The sequence below is a fragment of the Cladosporium halotolerans genome, assembly GCF_011745625.1.
Source record: "Cladosporium halotolerans strain TM138-S3 chromosome Unknown Sca22, whole genome shotgun sequence".
Lineage (NCBI taxonomy): Eukaryota > Fungi > Ascomycota > Dothideomycetes > Cladosporiales > Cladosporiaceae > Cladosporium > Cladosporium halotolerans.
In genome coordinates, this window is record NW_027191473.1 from 220034 (window position 1) to 243826 (window position 23793).

Here is a 23793-nt window from a genome sequence, read left to right on the forward strand (position 1 = left end):
TTGCTGTTAAGGCGCAGGCGTTTGATCTTTCCGAAAACAAGACAAGGAGAAGCCGAAAATAGGCGTTTCTCTGCGGCGCGTATCTTCGAATTGCTGTTCATGCGAGCTGGTAGCTGCCTCGACGAGCAGACTCCGCCAGGGACATCATGGAACGGAGCTCTGAAGGGTCTCAAATGGTGTGGTCTTTAGTTGCAGTTGCTTATTTGTGATCACTGCAGAATAAAGTAGTTTTGCAATTTTGATGTTGTTACACAATTACCGATTTCTCTCTGCGTCCCCTCGCTCTTATTATAGTGTGCTCTCGCTCCACCCTTTTAAAACACGCCTAGTAAAGACCCGGCCAGATGCGCCACCTGACCTTCTCGCAGTACTTCTCCCAGTCCTTGCGGTACTTGCGCCTGCACTTCTCCTCGTCACGCATCTCGCGGTGGATGAGCAAAACGGCAAAGTAGAGCATGTAGAAATAAGTGATTGGGATTGCGTATCCCTTGATACCCTCTTGGGACACGAGGTTGGTGCCTGGATAGAGGATGGAGGGAGTGACCTTGTAGCCCGCGGCCAGAGTCGGCAGGCAGTAGGCCCAAGACATGAGCCAGTCGCCCAGGTAGTTAATGTGACGCGCGGTGCCCCACCAGCCGGTAGTTAGGAGGCGAGAGCCGGCGGCGGTCTCCATGTATTGCAAGTGGGCGACCTTGGGATCGTTGGGGTTGGTGCGGAAGCGGTTCTTCTCGTTGTTGGCACCGCGGAAGATGTAGTACCCTAAGCCCTGAATACCGAGGATGCCGATCACGTAGAGGGGGCCCAGAACGACAGGGTGAACGCTGAGGTAGCGTGCCTGGATAGAGTAGGAGAATGGCACCCAGACGAGATCGCCGAATGAGAGCATGAATCCGAATCCATCATTAATGATGTCGATGGTGGTCAGAATGGCAGGCTCCATCCACAGAGCGTCGAGGATATAGACACCTTGAGAGATAGTGACAATGACTGCACGTCTATTAGCAAATGCAGAGAAACACCATCCGGGGAGTGCACTTACGCATCGAGTCAGTGACGTATCCGTAGGTCTTGTATTGCTTCGCCATGAACGCCAGATCAAGGATCAGCCAGCCGAGCATACCGGGTCTGAGCTCCATCCACGCCTTGATATCGACCTCACCCGCAAAGGGAAGGGTGACGCGAGGGTTGAGCTCGCGACCAATGAACCAATCGTAGATGATGTTACCGCTGTGTCCACCAGCTGCAAGCTCGCGCATCTCATTGTTGCCGCGCTTGACAGAGAAAGAGCGCACATAAACGTAGACGGCCAGAAGGAAAGAGATCAAAAGGTTCGAAGAGGCGAGCCCAAGGTAATTCCTGTTGATGAAGGACCAGACGGGGAAGTCAGCGCCCTGCAAGAGAGTGCCCGCGGCGCAGATCGCGAGGATAGTCATGGCGGACGAGAAAGCTGTTCGCAGTCAGCCCATGTGCTCCCTATTCCGGTTTTCCTGAGTGTCCATACCATTGAATCTATACTTCAGTCTTCCTCCAGTCCTGAGCTCGGTGCCCTCAACCTCTTGCGCTGGAAGCGCTGCGTAAAGGAATAAGCTGAACGCATACCAGGCCAAGGAGCCCAGCATGCCGTTCACAGTGACCAAACCCGACCAGCCTGGCCATCCCACCTCCTTCGCGAGGACCGACGTCGCGTGCTCCCATGCGGTCTGGGTGGTGTAACCAGGAGGCGTGAAGAGCTTGCTGGGGCTCAGGAGAGACGGTACCGGGCAGCCAGAAATGTCATTGCAGAGGAAGGTGAAGGCGTAGACGGCGACTGGGCAGCCGATTGAGATGAGCGCGGCGCCGATTCTGTGCTCGTGTCAGCTGTACGACGCGTCGGAGTGAATGCATGGGTGGCTTACGGGCCACCAAACTCGAACCCATGAGGCTCTTCTGCGGCAACAGCCTGTTTGGTCGTCTTTTTAGGCGGCATTCTTGATCGAGCCCCAGAGTTGAACTGTACGTGTTCGAGACGGCAGGTCGCGAGTGGAGGGGCGAGAGGGGGCGGGCACGCGCTGCTTTTGGTAAATTACCGTTGGTCTGACGTCGATCGACCGCGCTTTGAAGTCCGAACCAAATCGTACGAGGCTTCGGCTTTGCAGATGGCCGTGCGCAAGATCCAAGCAATCACCACATATCGAACGACGACGCTACTATCACTAGGCTCGAAGTACACGCATGTCATTGCTTGGCTAACGATTGTTATGCTGCTGCTGCCAATTGTAGTCTTGGAATGCTGACCACTCGACTTAGACGCAGTTGTTTGGAAGAGGGAAGTGCTATTTTGAGCTCATTCACATACTACAGTCAGTGGGTCAGCTAGGCAACAGCCAGGTGACTTATACCATGTCAGTGAAAGCATGTGACAGGGTAGATGTACTCCTTTTTTCAATCTACTGATAGGTAGAAACACCAAGCAACATCTTAATCTTAAGCTCCAACACATGGAGCCCAGCGCTCTCCTCGACCCAATATATGGAACCCTGGACCAATTTCTCACCTCGGAGCACATCTCTAGTCACTCAGCGACTTCTTTTCAACCTGCTCCTGGTCCTCATCGACACCCTTGTCCTTCTCCGTAAGGCCATGGGCCATCGGCTCATCTTCCTCGCCCAGCAGAGCCAGAAGACCGATCTCCCTCTCAATGCTGTGCTTGAGCTCCTCGTCTCTGCGCGCGAACGTCGCTTCTCCACTGCCGAACAACTCGTCCATCTCTTCAAGCGACTTGCCTTTCGTCTCCGGCACCAGGAAGAAGACCCACAACGCCGCGATAGTTGTAACGGCGCCAAAGAAGATGAAGGCGCCGAAGTCAGACGTGCCAAGGAAGGGAGAGGTGGAGAGACCGACGGCTGTGAGTATGTGTCAGAAGTGAAGCTTGCAGAATTGGAGGTGAGGGTTGAAACTTACCGAAGTTGTTCAGCCAGTTGAAGCTACCACCCTGAAGCAGAACGTCAGCACTGAACGAGTCTCGTTCCCGGCAGAGTGAGGAGCCTTACCAAACTGACACCCTTCGCGCGCATGCTCAAGGGATATACTTCACTGCAGATGATCCAGGAAACGGGACCCCAGGAGAAAGCGAAGAAGCAGATGAAGATCCAGACGAAGACGACCGCCGCCCAACCTCCCGCGACATGGTCCTGCCAGCTGTCGCCGAACGCGCCGATAATACCAGCTACAATGAAGTGACACGATGCCATGCCGGCTGCTCCCACAATGAGGATCGACTTTCTGCCGAAATGATCCACGTACAGCACTGCCGGGATTGTGAAGACAAACTCCAAGATACCCACCACGCCGGTAGCCAGCAACGCCGTGGTGTCGCCAGAAAGCTGAAAACCTTCGAAGACGAGCGGCGCGTAGTAGTTGATTGCATTTATCCCGTTCCCTATGATGTCATTACGTGATCATATGGTGGATGATAGTAGCACAAGCAGGGTACTTACATTGCTGGAAGGTCATGGTCAGACACGCGACAATCGTCCGCTTGAGGAGCGAGCGGTTCGTCACCAACGACTTGTACTCGTTGAGACCCATCATGAAGTTGGACTTGAACGTTCCGTCCTGGTACTGGGGATACTTGGCAGCGACGGTCCTGCTTTCAAACTCCTTGAGGGCCTTGATCTCCAGAAACTCGATGCGAAGACCAACGTCATCCTTAGGCTTGCTACGCAGCCTTGAGAGGGTGTCAAGGCACTCTTCTTCTCGGCCAACGTTCATCAGATGGCGTGGTGACTGGGGCATGAAGAGCATCATGCCCGCCGCGAGCACGATGGCCGGGATGATCTGGATGCACATGGGGATCAGGAAGGCGGCATTGCTTTGTCCTTCGCCGGTACCCCCGATGAAGTTCGTCTGGGGGTGTGATTAGCCTCAAAAGTCACGGCGTGATGACCGACTGTGTACTTACTCCGTAACCGATCCAGAAAGAGATCATGATGCCGAAGGTGATGGCCAGCTGCTGGACGGCGACCAGCGCACCACGCACCTCCGGAGGCGCAAGCTCGGCGTTGTACAGTGGTACAATCATACTGAGACTGCCTACACCGAGACCAGTAACGAAGCGACCAGCGTATACATAGTCGGCGTTAACGGTACAAGCCTGGACGATGACGCCCACGAGGAAGACCGCAGAGGCGATGACTGCGCAGATACGGCGGCCGACTGCATCGGCGAGGTAGCCGTTGATGAGTGTACCCACCCACGCGCCGAGCTCCAGAATGGCTGTGAGCATGCCTTGCTGTACACCTTGCTTTTCCGCATAGCCATTTGTCTGTCGACGACTCAGTCTCCGAGATAACACTGATGATGTACTCAACAGGGGGGACGAACCGCATCGATGAAAGATCGCATCGTCAAAATCTGGGCGAACATGCCCTGGTTGTCTTTGACCGAATTGTTAGTATGCCGACGAGATACCTAGCCATCGACACGGAATGGACTCACAGCCATAGACCAGCCCTCCCAAAGAAGCGAACAACGCAATTGCGGATGTCTTCTTGTTCGCGATGATGCCTTTCAAGCCAGTAGGGCCAGCAAACTGCTGCCTCTTGGCCGAGAGGCCGACACCAGTGCCAGCAGGTGCCATGGCTTCAACTGTAGAAGGATAATAGAATAATGGAAATGTTACTGGACTATTGAGAGAGGAAATTCAATCAAAAGCCCATCGCTTAAGCAGAGTATATGACTAGAGAGCGAAGCCAGCCAAGTCGTCTACTTAGTACCGGACATCCCAGATCTAATCATCAGCCGAGAACCCATCATCGGCGTGTGACAGAAATGGAACTCCCCTAGACATTCAGGCTAAAGAAACAACCCACATCAAAGCGTGGACGGTGGATACATGATGGAGACTGGAGGCCCGCGTGGAGTTGAGTGACCCAGTCTGGAGCCCCCGGATTGGCGAGACTCAACGCGTTGGTTTCCATAAGTGCGACATAAATTCTCTAGGGTAAAAGGAATGTCGATGCCGAAGAAGTGGATCTGAGGCTGATAAGCGAGGGCCAAGGCGCATGCTAAGCAATGCCACGGAAACCTTGGGGTGACGTTGTGCCTGTCTGTGAAGTGTTGTGCTTGCTGGACTGCGATGGCAGTGGATGGGTTAGAGAGACAGCGTCGCCGTACCAAGCTAACCATCTATATTTTGCACGGTCAACTTGGCTATTTCTTTCCTTTGCTTGAACCCATGTCCCACTTGGTAAACTGATGTCAGATGCGTGCTCGTTGGGCACGTGTGTGCCGTTAACTCCCTCCGCCCTCCGCGCCGCACAGTTCCGAATGATCCGCAAAACAGTGGGTCTAACACGGGGCAGGCGAAGGCAGGACACGACCGGATCGTACAGAACTAACGAGTCGTGCCAGAATGTGTTTTCCAACATGCTAATAGGCAAATTCCCGGATGGCAAAAGGTGGAAACCGGCAAGGGAAGGAGAACGCGCGCTAAGCGTCACAATTCTTCACGGACTTCCTATTCAAAGGTCTACCATCTTCTACTTCTATTACAATGCTCTGTATCAGCAGTGCCTCAAGTCCGTTCACACGACATCGTAACGCGAAGCATATGGAGAAAGCGACCCAATGTAGTTGGAAAACATCTCATATGCTGCTGCCATCCTGCTACCTCGGAGGACTACAAGAGTGGCTTCATTCTCCAGAGAGAGTCAAAAACTGAATAGATTAATGAAACACAGATCAGTATTGCATATCACATACGACCATAGGTCAGTGAAAATTGGGCATCCCGTCCGCTCTGCCAGACACAAGCACTGAACCGGGCGACTAGTACTAGAGTGGGTGACCATCTGGGAATCCCGCCTGTTGTATGTTTTTTTTTTCTTTTGCGCATCTTTGGTGTGTTTGTGTCTGCTACTATCATGTCCGGTTTCACAAGACTTATTTATATAAACTCCCCCATCCTTGGAGGTACCATCCACGGCCTCCGTACCCTGATGTGAGATGCGGCCACCGAGATGCTCCGCAGATCGTCCCACATCCATCAAGACACGTGGAGCTGCTGTCAGCGGCACTAGAATTTCCAGAATGGCATGCTACCACAGATATACTTTGTATGGCGTTTCAGTTGTAAAATCCCACGTGGGGCTGCTAACAGCAGGCTCGGTATATCCGAGCAAGGTGCTGCCCTTGAGAGGCTTCAAAGACACACATCGTTCGACACGCAAAGTTGCACATGACGCTGTTGCCAGTAGTCTTGTAGATACCGTAGCACAGTGGCTCCATCGAGATACTTCGCAAGAAGTCTCAGGAGTACAAACGTATTTGAAGCTGCTACCAGCGGCTTCAGCAAACCAACTTTAGCTATCACCACCGAGGAGCTTCACAAAACATTTCACATGTAGAATAGCACGCGGAACAACTACCATCGAAACTATGTTCACCAGAACGCCATAATGCCATTGAGAAACACTATCTACAGCCTACAACCCTACCAAAACCCCCCTCCCCTTCCCCCCTCACCACTCATCGCTCCGCCTCGGCCGCGGAGGCGGCGGTCTCCTCGGCGCCGGCGAGGGCGCCGGACCGCGCAGCCTCGCGGCCAGCGAACTATACTCCGCCGCAACTCCCCGGCGGAAGCCGCGCTCGCGCGGCGGCGTCGCGAGGCGCTGGGTGGAGGGCGGCGGCGGCGGGCCCGCGGGGCTGCGCAGGCTGACGCGGCGCACGGGCAGCGGCGGCGAGAGGTGCGAGGGGTCGAAGAGATCGACCTGGGACTCGGAGGCGCGGCGCTGGCGCGCGAGGTCGGCCTCGACGCGGTGCGCAGCGGGCGAGCGGTCAGGGCTGAAGCGGCCGCGGAGGGCCGTGGGCGGCCGGTTGTACTGGACTGCGGCGGCGGGCGAGAACTGCGCGAGCAGGGGGTCGGACTCGGACTCGACGCGGATGCGCTCGATGCGGATTTGGGGGAGGGCGTGGAGGGAGACGCCCTGGATCACGTCGGGGGGGCGGGCGAGGGTGGCGTTGGCCTCGGCGGGGACGAGGAGGTAGCGGGCATGGCCGTAGTGGACGTCCAGGCGGTCGAAGGGGCCGTGTTGGGGCTGCAATTTTTCGCGCCAGAGGCGCTTGCCGCGGGCCATGCCGTTGCCGGCGACTTCGTGCACGCTCTCGAGGGCCCAGGGGAAGGTTGTCGGGCGGCCCTGGGCGTTGACGGTGATGGCGGCGGAGGGTGAGTGCGTGGCCACGGCCCAGACGTGGTTGGCGAGGTCCTTGCGGGACTCGAAGAGGTATCTGTAGCCTGGGGTTGCGGCCAGGCCGGTGCCGCCGCTAGAAAGGAGCGCGAGGGCGTTCTGCGGATCTTCGGGCCCCTCGCGGAGGATGGCGCCGAACATGGTGATCTTCTTCACTTCACCGAAGAAGCGGAACTTGGAGGCGTCATCGCCAAAGCGCGTCCAGGTGCTCCATTGGCAGCCTGTTGCGAGGTCTTCACTTCGCGGAGGGTCTCCTGCGTCAGCGGGTTGGTGTTGCAGCGAGAGAGGAACTGCAGGCGGTGGTTGGCCTGCGTGATGGTGGTGTAGCAGCGACTGCAGAGATTGTTAGTCCCAACGATCTTGTTTGTTCTCTATGCCGTAGTGGACTTACTCGATACTGTACATGTATTTATCGATGTCGCTGCGGCGTTCGTATACTAACGTCACGAACAAGGTGACCATAGGCTTGTTAGCTGGAACATAAATATTCATTGTTGCGGTGGGCGTAGGTAGCAGCCAAGTGGTCTTTGTGGTTTTGTGAGAAGAGTCTTGCGATCGACCAATGGTAGGTATTCTTCGCTGGACGTGGTCTTCACTGCTGTGGAGGAGAGGGTTGACAGGAGCACAATTGTGGCAGGATTGCGCGTGAGTGTTGTTGCTGTTCAAGCGAGAGCAGCGGGCTGAAGGGGACGTGAAAAATCAGTCGTTGCCAGGCGGGGTCAGGCGACAACACAACATGTGATGCGGCATCCCAGGAGTTGAGGAAGGAGCGGAAAAGTGTGACCCGAGCAGAGCAGAGCTATCATGTACAGTTATCGAACTTCTTTAATCTTACACAAAGGCCTAAGTCACCATAGTCTCAACACTGCCGACGGGTCTTGACGCGAACGAGACACAGCCGTCGACAACACCCTGCCTAGCAGCCTCGGAGCTCACCTTCCCGCCAGCGAGGTAGTTCATCCAGATCAAGCGCCCGATCCTCTCGTCGTCCACCGTGCCGAGGTGCTGAATCTCCTTTGTCTTCTCCTCAGGTTTCGCCTCGAAGTAGATGTCCAGCGCGCCCTGCTGGTCGCGGGTGAGGATCATGACGGAGCCCTTCGGCGCCTTGCCTCCTGAGAAGGTAGTCATGAACTTGCGCATGGACTGGCCAAACTCCTCAGCATCGTACTGCGTCTCCGCGGACGGGTCGATCTTCCTGGCCTCGTTCCTCGCCTCCGCGGTGCGCTTGTCAATTCCAGTCTTCCATCCGTCGCGCAGGTGGGCGAAATCTGTGTTGCGCGTAGGGGAGATCCTCCACGCGCTCTTCATTCCAGGGACATTGAGCAGCTCGCTCCAAAGCTCCTTGCTAGCAACCGGGTCGAGCATCTTCTTCTTGAGCGCCTCCTTCTCAGCAGGGACCAACGTGGACGCTTCGGGGTTGACGAGGTGGATGAGCTTCGCCTGCAGGCCGCTGATGTCCTGCGTCCGAACGTACATACCCACAACGTAGACCTGGATGCTTAAGAACGACACGGTCCTGATGCCCAGGCCAACGAGCGTGTACTCCTCCTGCCCGCTCACGTTGCCAGGGTTGACGGGCGAGTTCGCCTGCGCGGCGGTCACCAAGCCAGGAACAGGCGTGGCAGCATTGGGGTCATCCTTCGACGAAGCAGGCAGGTAGATCGTGCGCGGGAAATGCGGCACGCTGCTCGTGCCCGTCTGGACCAACTCGATCTCCTCCCCCTTGCCCTGCGCCATGATCCTCTTGCCCTCGCCCGCACCAATAACGACGACCTCCTTGCCCTGGAACCGCTCGTTCGCCTCATTCGAAGCGTCCATCTGCAGCTTCCACCCGCTCTTCGCCTTCTCCCTCTCCGCTTTCACGGAGTCCATGTCGTCCAGGTCCAGATTCCACACCACCGCGCCGAGGCCGACCAAGCTCAGCAGCAAGCCCATGCCGGCGAAGCGCATGCGGCGCAGGTGGTACTGGCGCTTTTCCTCGAAGGCCTCCTGCACGGCGCGCGCGTCGAGCGGGTTACGCGCCGGGGCAGTGGGATGTCTGGGCTCGGCATCTTCGCCGGACGGGTTGACGAAGTACGAGTCTTGCGTGGGCGCTGCGGTGTAGGAGCGCTTTGAGGGGGCGCTGTACCGGGACGCATGGCGGACCTGTGAGGGGCGGAGTTTGGAGGCTGCGGGAGCGCGCTGAAGTTGCGCGAGGCGGGTGGAAAGGAGCCGCATGGCTGGGCGGGATGTTGCTGACATGTTTGGAGGTTATGTGTACAAGACAGGAGAGCGATTGGGAAGAATCGTCCGTATTCGATGATCTCCAGTTCGAATGAAGTCAGCGGAGGAAGCACGGGCCTCCGAGACGACCTCACTCCGTTCTCGTCGGGCTCGCCGGGTAGCAGATTTTATGCTAAAGGGCTGTCAAGCCATCAATGGAAGCTGCATGATTTAGAAAATAAAATCATTGAAGACCTACCTGCTCTGATGAGCCAGACGGAGCGACATCCTGCACTTTATCCTGGCCGCAAGCTCACATTTTGCCATAGATGATTTCAGCTTCTCCATTTGTTCTCTTGCATCCATGAGCGGGTCCGATGCTCGCAGACTAAGTACATATGCGCCACATGGCCGTTCAAACATTTCCAACATCATGAAAGGGAACTGTAGCAAGGAGCGCCGACTGCAACGGTGATCTCGCGGTGATTGGAACATTAACTGGTAACAAAACAATGAGATTGCAGTATTGAAGGAAGGTAGTCAGAAGACAGCATCTATACTCCATGAAACAGTGCAACCAATTGTAATACAGGGGATGAGTAAGGCCAGGCCCAAGGTAAAGGTACACATCGCTTGGAACAGAGGCTCGCGCACTGCGAACCTCCCAATGAAAACCACCTCCAAAAGCCGTAGCCACTCGCGACCACTTCCACTCATCTGCTCCTTTTCTTATGTGTCTGCATTCTTCACAGGCCTGCAGACCTCCATTCCGCGACTCCCGCCACGTATGAGTTGTCAACGCGCTAGGTGGAGATGCGCTTACTTGAAGGCCTTGCCGAACATGAGGAGCTGGACCTGGTCGTAGATGGACAGGACACCAGCACCGGCAACACCACGGAGGATGTTGGCACCAGCACCCTTGAAGAGGGACTTGACACCCTCCTTGGCGACGATCTGGCGACCAGCGTCGATGGAAGACTTGTACTTGACGGCCTTGATTTAGAATGTTAGCGAAAGTCGCACGAAAGATGATTTGAGTCTCAATTTTACTTACCTCACCAGAGGTCATCATCATGCGGCGACGGATGGTGTCAAGGGGGTAGGAGGCGATACCGGCACCAGTGGTGACAGACCAACCGAGGAGGAAAGAGGCGAGGAAGTTGCCCTCAAGAGGACCAACGAGGAGGACGGGCTTGATGGAGTCGTACATGCCGAAGTAGAGACCGCGGTAGACAATGATACCGGTGACGGAGGGCATGAAACCACGGTAGAGACCGGCAATACCGTCAGAGGCCATGGTCTTGCGGTAGACGTCAACGAGACCGTTGAACTGACGGTCACCGCCAGACTTGGCGTTCTTGGCGTCGTTGGCAAGACGAGTACGGGCGTAGTCGAGGGAGTAGACGAAGAGGAGGGAGGTGGCACCGGCAGCACCGCCAGAGGCAAGGTTGCCGGCCATCCACCACCAGTAGCCGTCACGCTCCTTCTTGAAGGCGAACATGGACTTGTAGGTGTCGCGGAAAGCGAAGTTCAGGGCCTGGGTGGGGAAGTAACGGACAACGTTGGCGGTGTTGCCGCGCCACAGGGAGGCGGTGCCCTCAGAGGCGACGACACGCTTGAAGCAGTCGCCAATGCCGGTGTAGGGGCGGTCGAGACGACCGGCGCGGAGCATCTCATCCTGGTTCTGGATGAGGAGCTTGACACGCTCGATGGGGGCAGCGGCGGTCTTGGAGACGGCAGCGGAAACACCACCCACTGTTTGCGAAAGTCAGTGTCGGCTCACAGATGTATTTCCAGCTCTTATCAGGTCGAGCGCGACGGCGCCATCACGGGCGGGATCAAGTGATGGCGAGGCCGCGTCCGCCATCGGGGGAACGTACTCAGGAAGTCAACGACGAAACCAGGCATGCCCATGAAGGACTTCTTGCTCTGGCTGTGGAGCTGTCAGCGATGTGCCCGTATCTCCTGAAGGCGCCATGGCGGCGGGCGCGGGACTTACTCGACGTCCTTGGACGCGGATCCAACGGAGGCAGACATCTCGTCGGTTGTGTGAGGGGGTATAAGGTGGAGTGGAGAGGTTGATGGGATGGAGAGTGATGGATGGAAGCTGGTGCAGGTCGGAGAGGAAAAGCACTTTATGAAAGGGTTAGGAAGATTTTCGCGCGACGGCTGGCATCGCCGCCTCCTGTTGGGGCAGCCGGGTCCGTGCGCGCCAGCTAGGCCCAAGAATCCGAGATACTCCGGGCGGCCAGCCCGCGCGACTTGCTGTTTAGGGCGGGTGCCAGACTCTTCACCACGCCAATCGTTCAATAATGGACGGAGGGCTATGCTATTAATTGATGTATGCCTACTACATAAGGGCTCAGTGGCGGCCGTCCGTCGCCTGTATTGCTCACACAACTTCATCGACCAGCCTTATGGCCCTCCCGCTGCAGCAGGTCGGGATTGCGGTGGCGAATTGCTAGCCCATCCTCGGCAACGGCGCCGCTGTAGCAACAGTAGTAGCAGTGTAGCGGCTGCACAGGGCTCGACTCGTCTCAAGCATGTGATAGGCCCGTGACCGCTGTCATCTCCAATGCTCTCTCTCCTAGCCGTGTCCTACCTCTACCCAGCCATCAGGTAGGCATTGGCAGCTAACTTGTACGCAACAGAGAGTACACACAACATCCGGCAAGCCTCCATCGGGAACTCGCGGGTAAAGGCGAGCCCTGCCAAGTCACGGATCAATGGCAATGTCGAAAGCGTGATAGGTCGCCTCTAGCCGCAGCTGCAGTGCGCTTTGGCCGTCTGCTTCACTTGAGGCGCGCGTTCAGTGATCAAAAGCCGTCTCGACCAGCCCTCCGCCGTCGCGTTTGCCATGCCAACGGAGGGTTGATGAACAGCAAGGCCGTGCAAGATAGTTCCCACGGTTGTCGTAAACCGGTCTACCGCCCATCTACCGGAGACACTCAGGTTGTCTTGTTTCGGCCTAGTCGAGAGGTTCAGACCCTGTTCTCGAAGCCATTGGCCCCAACGGCGCGATTTTCAGCCGCAGCATGAAATAAGGTAGTCACTCCACGCTGCAGCATAACCGCGGTGCCGCGCTATAAGGACAGTCAGCAGTGTCGCGTGAGCGATAAGTTCTCTGCTAAAGCCATCTGGTACTGTTTGCGTGCGGGGACAGGGGTGCTCTGACGGGGTCTCCATCTTGGGCTATAAATAAGGCGATGGCTGCCCACAGGCTTCTTCTGAGCCCATGGCCGAAACTGACAGCCAAGAGATGTTTTCGTTGACCAGCGTCCCAAGAAGTCAGCACTTGTGAGAAAACTGTCTAGAGGAGGACACTTGCCCACAACCCAAGCAGCAGTCGGCCAAATGCCACCAGCCAGGGGCCAGGCAGCCTTTCTGCAAGGGGACCTCAAGGTATGGATCGGCAGCGCGTCGTCACTGCCTGATCAAGCTGTCGACTGAAGAGAGCTCTGATGCTCCAACAAACACAACACTCTCCTTTCGTCCCACATACACACCTCATACAATTGATACCATCGCTCTAACTCTTGACTCACTCTTCAATCTAAATACAGGCGCGCGACACCTCCGCGCCAGCTTTGCGACGTGAATACCGGCTTCCTAGGCCGTAAACAGGCAACAAGACCTCCCACCATGCCGCCCATCCCAGTCCACATCGACGAGCCCATCACTCCCAGCAAGACCCAAAAACCCTCCCAAGACAACGCCGCCACACCCTCCTCCGCCTCCGCAGGCATAACAACCGCCGCCGCCGCTCCCCCACCCGCCTACCCAGCAGCGCAACCCGCCGCCCCCGCCATCCCAGGCCCAACACCCTTCGCCGCAGCACCGCGCCCACCCCCGACCCAGACAACCCAACCCGCGCAAAACGCCTCTCCACCGCCTCCCCAGCCCGGCGCCGTCCCCGCCCCTCCCACAACAACAAGCACCCTCCCTCCGCCGCCCAAGCAAGGCACGCCCTTCACGGCCGCCCTCAACAACCTGCACGCGCCGCCCGCTCCCGCACCAGCCCCCTCCTCACAAGGCCAAAACGCAACAACCCTCTCCATGGGCCCCGCCCCGCCCCCGCCCACAACCACCACCTCCCACCCCACCGGCTACCAGCAGAACCTTTTCGCGCAGGAGCTCAGCCCCGCGCAGCGCGCGAGCCTGGACCAGCAGGAGGAGACGGAGCGGCGGGGGAGCTTTTTCGCGGGCTTGCCGGGCGGGAATGTCGGGGCGGGAGCCGGGGGGAGCGCGAGTGAGGGAGGGGACGCGGCGGGGAGTGTGTGGAATACGGTGAAGGGGTGGGCGAGCGCGGCGGGGAGCAAGGCGGCGGAGGTGGAGGCGGATGTTTGGAGGAGGTATGGGGGGAAGTAAGGTAGGCGTTGTGGGGGAATTGGGGTTGGGATAAAGATTGAAGGGGGAGGTGTGTGGTCAAGGTGATGCGGTTTGCTTGCGCATGGTCGGTGGAGATGCTTTTCTTTCTGGGACGAGTGTATGAGTAACGATAGGAGTTCGAATACGTGAGCTATCAAGGCAGCTTTGACCTGCTTGTCCAGCAGAAACACAAGTGTTACGCTTCAGCCTTCGCGGTACAAGTGGAAAATTCAGCTAATGTATCGGGTGCTGGCTCGGTACAGTGGGATCTTGATTAAACGCTAGAACAAAAGGTTGCTTTGCAAATATAACGCGTGCTCCATAACACTCACATTGCGTTCAGGCGACGAACGCGCCAATCTCAAAGCCTGGGCGGAAACCCTCTCCGATCACCTCATGCTTTGAAAGTGTGGTGGAACCCATGACTGTCCTGCGAGTGGGCGTACTAAATACGCAAAAGTTACACAACAATCGCATGCACCAAAGCATCACAACAATCCGGCTGGAAGACCTGTGACGTCCACCCATGCGTGCGTCGGGTGGCAGAGCTAGGCTTTGCAACGCGTTCAACCTGGCGCGGCATAGGCGCTAATACGCAAAGTCTTCACTTCTGTACGGTAAGCGGAAGAGCGGGAGCTGTAAGAAGGAGGAGCGTCAATGCGTAATCGTCCTGAGCTCGCGGGACGATGCGAGCACCGAAGGTGCTGGTGTCCAGGAGCTCGAAATCCGATTAATGGAAGCTGAGCGGCCTTGCAGCAGGATCCACGTGTGTTAACTGCGGAGCTGCCTTCTGGTGATGCATACCGTCGAGGACGTGGCTGGGTCAGGAAGACAAAGCTGATGCCTTTCGTGGCATTCCTGAGATACAGCTTGACCTACCCGCAGAACTACTGCTAAGGTACCGAAAGAAATTGTCGAGACGAAGCTGGATGATAGGCATGAAGCAGGACAGAGGTCCATGTATTCCATCGTGTCTCTCGATCGGCAGACGCGGTCGTGGTAACAGAAGTTGAAGAGCGCTGGAAGCTTTGCAGGAGGATCTCTCCATAAGAGATATGTCGTCAGCAAAGGCTCGGAAAGGTTCATCCAGACGCTTTCTTTGACTGCTTCTTGAACGCGGCATCGAGATTGCCTTGGCTCGCCTCTCTTTTCCGGCCCCTGGTATTCCTTGAACCCGCATCCGTGCTCGACGCTTTGTCGCCGGAAGGCTTCTTCTCAGGAGGCGATTTCTGCTCAGTCTTCTCATCGCCATCAGCATCCTCCCAAGTGTCCAACCCACCAGGTCCCCCTTTCGTTCCCTGAGTCGGACCCTCAGCATCGTTCCCAAACAGAGACTTCCAGCTGCCGTCCATGACTTTCGGATCATTACCGTACAAACCAACATGATAAGCGTTCTTCATGCCAGCCAAGCAAATATCCCTCTGCACGTTAAAATCGAACATCGGCTTAGGGTACAGCTTCAGCCCGTCCTTCTCCTCCTCGCTCCCGTCCCCGTCAATCCTCACGCCGGCCTTCTTCTGATCCGCAATCGGCGCCTTGTGCGGTTCGTAGATGAACTTCTTCGGCACATCTTTCAGCTCCGGCACGTATTTCCGAACATACTCTCCCTCAGGATCCCACTTCTTCCCAAACGCTACGGGGCTGTAGCAGCGGTAGAACTGCGCGTAGAACGCCGTGCAGCTCAGCCACTGCCAGTTGCCGATGTTGCACGCGGCCTCGTGGTCGACGAGCAGCTCCTCGAAGACCTCCGCGCCGCGCTCCCAGCTGACGTAGCAGCCGCCGCGCGTCAGGAAGCACGCGACTGAGTGCCGCGCGAGGTGGTGAATCCAGCCTTCGGAGCGTAGCTGGCGCATGATCGCGTCGATCCAGGGGAAGCCGGTTTTGCCATGCGCCCAGCGCTGGAACCAGGCTTCTTTCTCGTCGTCGTCGATTTCGTAGTCGCCGGTTACGAGTTTGGTCTCCACGTCGACTTTGGAGGGGAGGTGCCACGGGATGAAGCGGCAGTGGGAGTTGTTGTATGTTTGGCCAAAGGACCAGCCCAGCGCGGCTTGCGCGGCGAAGTACATGTCGCGGAAAAGTAGTTGGCCAGTTAAGGATGTCGGTGGCTCACTGACCGGCTGCTTGGCCTTCTTGCGCTTCTCGACGATGTCTAGTGAACGGTGATAGAGGTACCTGCAGCTCAATGCGCCAAAGTGCAGATACGGAGACGTCAAAAGCGTCGATTGTGGTTCGAATGCAGCCGGAGATGTGTTTGGTTTCTCGAACGTGCCGACATAGGCCTCGTCAGAAAAGATGCGATCTTCCAACCGCTTCAAGATCACGCTCTCGCCTCCTCGTATAGATGTAGTAGCAGGCTTGAGCCCAAGCTCCTCAAACGCAGGCGGAGAAAAGTCCCCTTGAGGTCCTGCCAAACCAGACGAATAAGACTTCTCCTCATCATCCCTGTGGTGCGCATTGATATCCTCCTTCCCATCAGGCCTCTTCTGTTCCAGCTCCTCCAGCTTCATCTCGCCTGGATCAGGCAACGTCTTCGGCGCCTCAATCGGCCTCTCAATCTCTCCCACCTTCGCGCCCGCGGCCTGCAGCTGCCCCAAACTCATCGTCGGCTTGCCATTGTTCCTCTTCACAACCTCCTCACTATCCCAAAGCGTCCTCCCACTCCTAACAACAACCTCCACGCCCGCATCCTCCGCCATCCTCTTCACCTTCTCGTCCCTCTCGCGCCCATACGCATCCGTATCCTTCTCGAACACCAAATGCGTGATGCCCCACGCCTTCCACAGCTTCGGCAGCAGCGTGACGGCCGGCTCTCTCAGAACAAACAGCTTGCTCTTCGCGTTCAGCCTCGTGATGCTCGCGCTCACGTCGCGCTGGCAGTCGAGCAGGAACTGCCAACGGTTCGGGCCCACGCGCGCGTGGAAGACGTAGTGGCTGTCCCAGCACCAGATCGGGTAGAAGGCTTCGGGCTTGAGGTCGAGCGCTGCCTGAAGGGCGGGCGAGTCGTGCAGGCGCAGGTCGGTGCGGAACCAGTAGATTACGCGGGGGGAGGGCATGGTTGTGGGAAGTTGGATTGGATCGCTAGGGCAGTGTTTCCGAGGGCGGCGAACGAGTGTAGTGTCGTGATTAAGGGAGTAAGGAAAGCGTGTTTAGAAAGGAAGAATTTACCTTACATTGAGAGTTACGGGGACGGGGGGAGTGCTATTGCTGCCAATATTGGGCGTGCATGCGCATGCGCGGTGTAGGTCACAAAACAGAGTTTCGCGTTCCTGAGAAGTGGTGATGACATTGTTCCCAGCCCCAGAAAATCGCAGGGGCCGATCTTGCAGATCGATCGTTCCCAAACTTTCGCTGCGATTGATCCAACGCAGAGCACGATCTTGGCCATTCGAACACTTGCGAGTGGAGGTGTACAGTTCATGGCTTTTCATGACGGAGTATCTTCAATGCGACTTTACTTTAAGCTCCACTGGCCATCCTTCTCGACAATCTCAATGCTCCTGCCCTCGTCCAAGCTTCTCCTGCCAGCCTCCAGAATCGCACCGGTAGCGATAGTGTTCTTGAGAGTCGGCAGACCCATCTTGTCCAGGTCGTCAAGCGACTTCCTACCCTCCTTAAGCGCCTGCACGCCATTGACGAACTTCTCGAAGCTCACGTAGCCATAGCCACCCTGGCCTGCGAAGTTGCCCTCCTCGTCTGCAGCGTACTTCATGTAGAAGGGGTTGAGGTGGAACAAGCCCGCCTCGTCGTCGGCCAGCTCGTAGCCGCGCTTGGCCTGGTTGACACGCACCTCGCCCTTGGACGCCATGAAGTGAAAGTACTGGTTGGAGTGCACGCCGGCCTTCTGCGGCGCAGTCCACGACGAGGTGTACACGCCCGTCGCGCGGCGGCCGGAGCCGTCCTTCTTTTCCCAATCGACGAGCAGCGTGATGGTGTCCTCGGTCTCCGGGACGCAGCCGAGGTCGGTCGCGATGCCCTTGGAGGCGCTGGCGGTGACCTTGGTGGGCCGGTAGTCGGGGACCATGCTCTCGTTGACGTCGATGTGGTGGCTGTTGAGGTAGTAGGAGATGTCGCTGTCCTTGCCAGCCCAGGCCTTGAAGGTCTCGAGCTGCGACTTCGGCTGGCTCATGTAGCTGTAGAAGTAGTTGAACTCGCCCAGAAGGCCCCTGGTGGCGCGATCGCGAGCGTCGGCGTAGGCTGGGTCGAAGCGCTTGTGGTGCTCGATGTAGACGAAGACATTGTTCTTCTTGGCTGCCTCGATAAGGTTTTGGTGCTCGCTGAGGAGCTTTACAGCGGGCTTGGTGATCATGACGTGGATCTTGCGCTCAATGGCATAGAGGGCGATGGGGTAGTGTGTAGGGTCGGGAGTGAAGATGGTGATTGCGTCGCCAGGCGAAAGCGCGTCAATGGCGGTCTTGTAGGCCTCGGGGTCGCGCTGGTCGTTCGCCGGGTAGGACTCGAAAGAAGTATCAAGGCCATTGTAGAAGTCTGTGATGTTCTTCTTGAGGTGCTCGCGGATCGCAGGGAACTTGCTTCCAGACGTGCCAACCATGGACAGGTTACCGACCTTGCCTCGTCGACGCAGATCGAAGAGAGTCAGACCAACAACACCAACCTTCTTGTCACTGCCTGATGCTCCGCCGCCAACGAAGCCTGTGGTGTACTCGCCGGTACCCACCATGAGCACGTTGAGAGGTGCCATGTTTATCTGTTATGAGCTGTGAATTCTCCTACTCTTTACTTCCTACTCTGCTTGCTGGATCGACTGTTGAAGCGCGTGTAAAAGAGAAGCGGGTGATGGATAGGGAGTAAGAAAAGGTGAGAGTGAAGAGAAAGGAGAAATCACCAGCAGCGAATGCCTACTTACCCTAGCGAGCGCCAATATGCTGTACGATGGCGAGACTGGTGAACATTTGCTGGGCAAACGCCGACGAGCCGGCGCAAACGTCGCCAATTGTCCGTGGGGCAGCGCGGGGCAGACAGCCACCCCACCAAGCGCCACCCAAGACGCCTCTCACTGGTGGAAGAGGCAGTTTTTCCACCACTCAGCGGGTCAGCAGGCTCTAGCGGCCTCAGGGCAGAGGCCGGGTCGGGGTCTGGTGTTCGCTGAAAAGTGGCCCGAGGTGCTGTTTTGGGCTGTCGTCCAAGCAGTCCAAGGCGGCCCTGACGGGGTTGCCAGTGCCGTGGGAGCCATGTTGCGTGACTTCCGGCTAGTAGTCGAGGTACATGAGAAGAGTAAAATCATCCGTCCGGTAAAAGTGCAAGCCTTTCGCTCTTAATCTATTTTCCCAATTCCTTCTTTCCCAATCCATCCAGGCATTGCACCATCGGTAGAGCTCATACGTTCTCGCAGCCACATAGTCCCTATCAGATCAGTCACAGCAGGAGCAGCTTCGAAATCATACCAGAATCACGAACATCATGGCGACTAACGGCTCCGCTCGCACTCCTCTGCGCCATGGCATCTGCGCCCCGACCATGACCTTTTTCAACCCCGAGACCGAGGATCTTGATATCCCCACAATCAAGAAGCATGCCGTCCGTCTCGCTCAAGCCGGTCTCGTCGGCCTCGTAACAATGGGCTCTAACGGCGAGGCCGTCCACATGACCAACGAAGAGCGATCAGCCGTAACTAAGGCGACCCGTGAAGCCCTCGACGAGGCCGGCTTCAAAGACGTCCCGGTCATCGCTGGCGCCAGCGACAACAGCATTCGCGGCGCCGTGCTGCTGTGTAAGGAGGCCGCCGCTGCCGGTGCCGAGTACGCTCTGATCCTGCCGCCTTCGTACTACAGGGCGCAGTCGAGCGAGGCCCTGATCTTTGAGTACTTCACCAGCGTTGCGGAGCAGAGCCCGATCCCTATCATGCTGTACAACTACCCCGGCGCGGTGTCTGGCGTCGACATGGATTCGGATTTCATGATCAGACTGGCGGAGGCGACGAACGGCAAAGTTTGCGGTGCTAAGTTCACGTAAGTTGATCCAACACAGCGATTCAGCCAGACAAGATCACTAATACCGTCACAGCTGCGGCCAAACCGGCAAGCTCACCCGCGTAGCCTCCGCCACCAACGCCGTCAGCGTCAAGTCTGCCGGCAGCGGCTGGATGGCGTACGGCGGCATCGCCGACTTCACCGTGCAGACCGCGGTGTCCGGCGGCAGCGGCATCATCGCCGGCGGCGCCAACGTGCTGCCCAAGCTGTGCGTCAAGGTCTGGAACCTGTGCACGGAGGGCAAGTACGAGGAGGCCATTGAGCTACAGAAGGTGCTGAGCAAGTGCGACTGGGTGCTTACCAAGTCCGCCATCGCGGGCACCAAGGCGGCGATCGAGCTCGAGTACGGCTACGGTGGCTTCCCCAGGCGTCCGCTGCAGAGGCTGAGCGAGGAGGAGAGGCAGAAGATCAAGAAGGGTATTGCCGACGCGATCGCGATTGAGAAGACACTGTAGCCGGTTTGTGGAAGCGCTTCTTTGATGTATCTATGATGATTCTTAAATGAGACTGAGGGTATACATGGGTTTACAGAAGGTCCGCAAGAGTGGCTCCGTAGTAGACCATGGCAAATGTGCCCAGCAGGTTGAGGGCAGATGAGACGCCGTGGAGCTTGCCGAAGCTCGAATTGAGTCTCTGCATTTCGGCGCTCTTGGGGCCCGGGTCGTAGTACTTCTTTCCGTCTTTCGTCTCTGCGAAACGAGTCAGTATGCCCCTCTAGTGGAGCGTTTCCTTGTCCTCTCTTCATCTCTTACCCTGGTGTTTCCTCTCCTTCATGACCTTCGTCGTCGCCGGGCCAAACACAAGCAAGTTCGCCGCGCTCGTCGCAAACATAATCGCGACCGGCACGCCCGCTGTCAACAAGCTGTTCTCCGAGAAGATGCCCCAGAATCCAGCGTTCTGTGTGACCTCGCGTCCCGCGACCGCTGCGACGCGCTCACCAGGCCATGTCAACGCGAGCGCGATCGGGAGCACGGTCTGGAAGGTGAAGTAGGGCGGAAAGATGGCTTGCTGGAGTACGGAGAACGAGGGGCGTGGGAGCGCTTTGAAAGCGAGCGGGCCGGCAAGGAAGGTCTGGAAGAGGTTGCTGCCGAGAAGGGTGCCGTAGGTGAGGATGTGGTAGGCTTTGGGATCGTTGAAGGAGGCGAGAGAAGGCATGGTTGCAATCTAGGGTTGACAGCAGGAGTGGAGGAAGAAGGAAATCGGGAGACTTGGATCCCTACGGAGGTTCAATGCCCGTTCGGAGGGAAGTATATCGTCGGACTTCATATTGATCGGCGGGGCCGTGGTAGACGTCACTACTGTTTCAAGGGAAGCTGTGAAGTGAAGGGATGCGTATGTGACAGACCGCTGCGTACCTCTCTGTCTTGAGACGCGCCGCTCCACGAAAGTCGCGTCTCGCTGCCTGAAACGCCAGCCAACTTCGCTATATGGGACTGTCGCCCGCCACTTCCACCGTCCAAGATGAAATATTGGATTGCGCTTGAAACACCACAATAATCATGGCGAGCAAAGAGGCCACTGTCTACATTGTAGACGTTGGTTCGTCTATGGGGGAGACCAGCAGTGGCCGTCAAGAAACCAATCTCGACTTCGCCTTGCAATATGTCTGGGACAAGATCACCACTACGGTCGCCACTGGCCGGAAAACCGCAATGGCCGGAGTCGTTGCATTGAGGAGCGATGACACAAAGAACGAGCTCGAGGGTGATGAAGCTTACCAGCATATCAGCATCCTGCAGGAAATCTCTCAGATTCAGATGGCCGAGCTTCGTAGACTCCGGGACGAGCTGGTCATTAGCGAAACTGACGCTGGAGATGCTGTTTCAGCGCTCATCATTGCCATCCAGATGATCGTGCGGCAATGTAAACAGTTGAAGTACATTCGCAGGATCGTGCTCGTAACGGATGCGAAGATGCACATGGAAACGGCGGATCTCAGCCAGATCGCCAAGAAGATCAACGACGACAGCATCGAGCTTGTTGTTTTGGGAGTAGATTTTGACGATGCTGAGTACGGTGTGAAGGAAGAAGACAAGGATCCCGTCAAGGCAAACAATGAAGCGATCCTCAAGCAACTTTGTGAGGACTGCAATGGCGTTTACGGTACGCTGACTCAAGCTGTGGACGAGCTGAAGATTCCAAGGACGAAAGACACAAAACCAGTACCATCGTATAAAGGATCTTTGTCGCTTGGAAACGCTGAAGCTTACGACACCGCGATCACCATCAACATTGAACGGTATCCGAAGACTATGGTTGCCGCTGCACCATCAGCAAGTCAATTTGTTGTCCGAAATGACTTGGAAGCCACACAGACCATGGAAACGACCGAAGGAGACGAAGGCGCAGCATCCTCAAACAATGGGCTTGCGGCTGTGCATACTGCGCGAACCTATCAAGTCGATGACGAAAACGCACCGGGCGGAAAGAAAGACATAGATCGCGACGAACTCGCCAAAGGCTACGAGTACGGCCGCACAGCTGTCCACATATCTGAGAGCGATCGCAACATCACGACTTACGAAACAACACAGAGCCTCGACGTCATCGGTTTCGTCGATGCGCACAAGTACGACAGGTACACAGACATGTCGAGGACGAACGTAATCATTGCCGAGCGGACAAACGACAAAGCTTACATGGCCTTGTCTTCGTTCATTCATGCACTCTACGAGCTCGAGTCATATGCCGTAGCTCGCCTTGTCACCAAAGACAACAAAGAACCACGCATTCTCCTGCTGCAGCCTGCGATCGAGCCGGAGTTCGAATGTCTGTACGACGTAGAGCTTCCGTTCGCGGAAGACGTCCGCTCCTACAAGTTCCCGCCTCTTGACAAGGTTGTCACCGTAAGCGGCAAGGAACTGACTGTCCACCGCACTCTACCTTCCGACGAGCTTCAAGATGCGATGAGCGAGTATGTTGACAGCATGGATCTGTCCACGTTCGGTAAAGACGACGAAGGGGAGCCCGCCGAGTATGCTCCTCTCGAAGAGACGTTCAGTCCGAAGCTTCACCGCATAAACCAGGTCATCAAACACCGGGCCATCTTCCCTGACAAAGAGCCGCCCGAGCCCTACGAGATCTTGCTTCGCTACGCCAACCCTCCCTCAGATCTTGTGCAGCAAGCTGCACCAGCTCTGGAGCGGGTGATAGCAGCCGCCGACGTCAAGAAAGTACCACCCAAAGCCCGCGGCAAACGTCAAAAGGGCAAGGAAGCTCCGAAGCCGATCTCCAGCCTCGACATCGACAGTCTGTTGGACAGCGGAAAGGAGCCAGGGCGCAGCATGGAACGCATTGATCCTAAGAACGCGGTGCCCGAGTTCAAGCGGATGTTCGACAAGGCTTTCGACAACGGCGACATGGACGGCGTTCAGAATGCTTGCAACCAGCTGAAGCTGATCATTTTCGATCGCGTCAAGCATTCGGTCGGCAACAGTGGCTACCAGAGCGCTTTGGAGCTCATGGGCGCGATGCGGGAGAGATGCATTGAGAATGATGTCCCGAATGCTTACAACGACTTTGCGCGCGAACTGAAGACCAGGGCTTTGAAGGAAGAGCTCGATGGTGACAGAAGGGATTTCATGGTGGAGGTACGGAATCACAGAATGGGGCTGATCGTGCTCGTTAAGGACGACCACGGTGGAGTCACTGAGGAAGAAGGAAAAGAATATGCGCGGTTAAAGTTGTAATTGAATGAGCGGAAAAGCAGTCATGCTGCTATGAGATACCCTTCTGCGCCTGTAAATGTGTCGAAACGCAAGTTTTGCGAACCTGCAAGATACAAGTACATGATTTGTATGTCGATGACGAACAGTCGAAAATACCCATCCTTAATATGGGTACTATGGTCATTTACGTGGTTGCACTGACATCCGCGGAGACGGCATTTCAACAGGAGTAGGATCATAGGTCCAAGCACCCGGATCGAACTTGTCCCCGGTATCAGAAGTCCTTACCTTCAATACGCTAGTCCCAGAGGGAGCCCAGAAGCCGTGGGCATCCAGCTGGGA

At 56.7% G+C, this 23793-nt stretch overlaps 10 protein-coding genes across 10 annotated transcripts; 3 read left to right on the plus strand and 7 right to left on the minus strand.

Annotated features, from left to right (window-relative positions):
• Positions 1-2: 2 nt before the first annotated feature.
• On the minus strand, positions 3-2017 carry WHR41_06176 (uncharacterized protein). Its single transcript, XM_069374781.1, has 4 exons — positions 1896-2017; positions 1502-1842; positions 1040-1447; positions 3-987 (listed from the first exon to the last, which is right to left on the minus strand). The coding sequence occupies exons 1-4, from the start codon at positions 1964-1966 to the stop codon at positions 326-328; spliced, it is 1482 nt and encodes a 493-aa protein (XP_069228051.1). The 5' UTR covers positions 1967-2017; the 3' UTR covers positions 3-325.
• Positions 2018-2394: 377 nt separating this feature from the next.
• WHR41_06177 (uncharacterized protein) lies at positions 2395-4618 on the minus strand (the record flags this gene model as incomplete). The annotated part of the gene is made up of 7 exons (XM_069374782.1): positions 2395-2882; positions 2941-2971; positions 3030-3418; positions 3477-3885; positions 3941-4303; positions 4363-4415; positions 4477-4618. The coding sequence occupies 7 exons, from the start codon at positions 4616-4618 to the stop codon at positions 2548-2550; spliced, it is 1722 nt and encodes a 573-aa protein (XP_069228052.1). The 3' UTR covers positions 2395-2547.
• Positions 4619-8069: 3451 nt separating this feature from the next.
• Positions 8070-9467, minus strand: WHR41_06178 (uncharacterized protein; the record flags this gene model as incomplete). Its single annotated transcript, XM_069374783.1, has 1 exon — positions 8070-9467. The coding sequence occupies one exon, from the start codon at positions 9465-9467 to the stop codon at positions 8070-8072; it is 1398 nt and encodes a 465-aa protein (XP_069228043.1).
• A 279-nt stretch (positions 9468-9746) lies between these two features.
• Positions 9747-11635, minus strand: WHR41_06179 (ADP/ATP translocase). Its single transcript, XM_069374784.1, has 4 exons — positions 11428-11635; positions 11309-11361; positions 10483-11183; positions 9747-10421 (listed from the first exon to the last, which is right to left on the minus strand). The coding sequence occupies exons 1-4, from the start codon at positions 11463-11465 to the stop codon at positions 10248-10250; spliced, it is 966 nt and encodes a 321-aa protein (XP_069228044.1). The 5' UTR covers positions 11466-11635; the 3' UTR covers positions 9747-10247.
• Positions 11636-13070: 1435 nt separating this feature from the next.
• WHR41_06180 (uncharacterized protein) lies at positions 13071-13796 on the plus strand (the record flags this gene model as incomplete). Its single annotated transcript, XM_069374785.1, has 1 exon — positions 13071-13796. One exon carries the CDS (start codon positions 13071-13073, stop codon positions 13794-13796), a length of 726 nt encoding a protein of 241 aa, XP_069228160.1.
• A 1082-nt stretch (positions 13797-14878) lies between these two features.
• On the minus strand, positions 14879-16849 carry WHR41_06181 (uncharacterized protein; the record flags this gene model as incomplete). The annotated part of the gene is made up of 1 exon (XM_069374786.1): positions 14879-16849. One exon carries the CDS (start codon positions 16847-16849, stop codon positions 14879-14881), a length of 1971 nt encoding a protein of 656 aa, XP_069228159.1.
• A 398-nt stretch (positions 16850-17247) lies between these two features.
• On the minus strand, positions 17248-18495 carry WHR41_06182 (uncharacterized protein; the record flags this gene model as incomplete). The annotated part of the gene is made up of 1 exon (XM_069374787.1): positions 17248-18495. One exon carries the CDS (start codon positions 18493-18495, stop codon positions 17248-17250), a length of 1248 nt encoding a protein of 415 aa, XP_069228162.1.
• A 560-nt stretch (positions 18496-19055) lies between these two features.
• Positions 19056-20238, plus strand: WHR41_06183 (uncharacterized protein; the record flags this gene model as incomplete). The annotated part of the gene is made up of 2 exons (XM_069374788.1): positions 19056-19762; positions 19818-20238. The coding sequence occupies exons 1-2, from the start codon at positions 19215-19217 to the stop codon at positions 20236-20238; spliced, it is 969 nt and encodes a 322-aa protein (XP_069228161.1). The 5' UTR covers positions 19056-19214.
• A 1-nt stretch (position 20239) lies between these two features.
• Positions 20240-21099, minus strand: WHR41_06184 (uncharacterized protein). Its single transcript, XM_069374789.1, has 2 exons — positions 20536-21099; positions 20240-20472 (listed from the first exon to the last, which is right to left on the minus strand). The coding sequence occupies exons 1-2, from the start codon at positions 20936-20938 to the stop codon at positions 20309-20311; spliced, it is 567 nt and encodes a 188-aa protein (XP_069228164.1). The 5' UTR covers positions 20939-21099; the 3' UTR covers positions 20240-20308.
• Positions 21100-21282: 183 nt separating this feature from the next.
• WHR41_06185 (uncharacterized protein) lies at positions 21283-23472 on the plus strand (the record flags this gene model as incomplete). The annotated part of the gene is made up of 1 exon (XM_069374790.1): positions 21283-23472. The coding sequence occupies one exon, from the start codon at positions 21283-21285 to the stop codon at positions 23470-23472; it is 2190 nt and encodes a 729-aa protein (XP_069228163.1).
• Between the last annotated feature and the right edge of the window lie 321 nt (positions 23473-23793).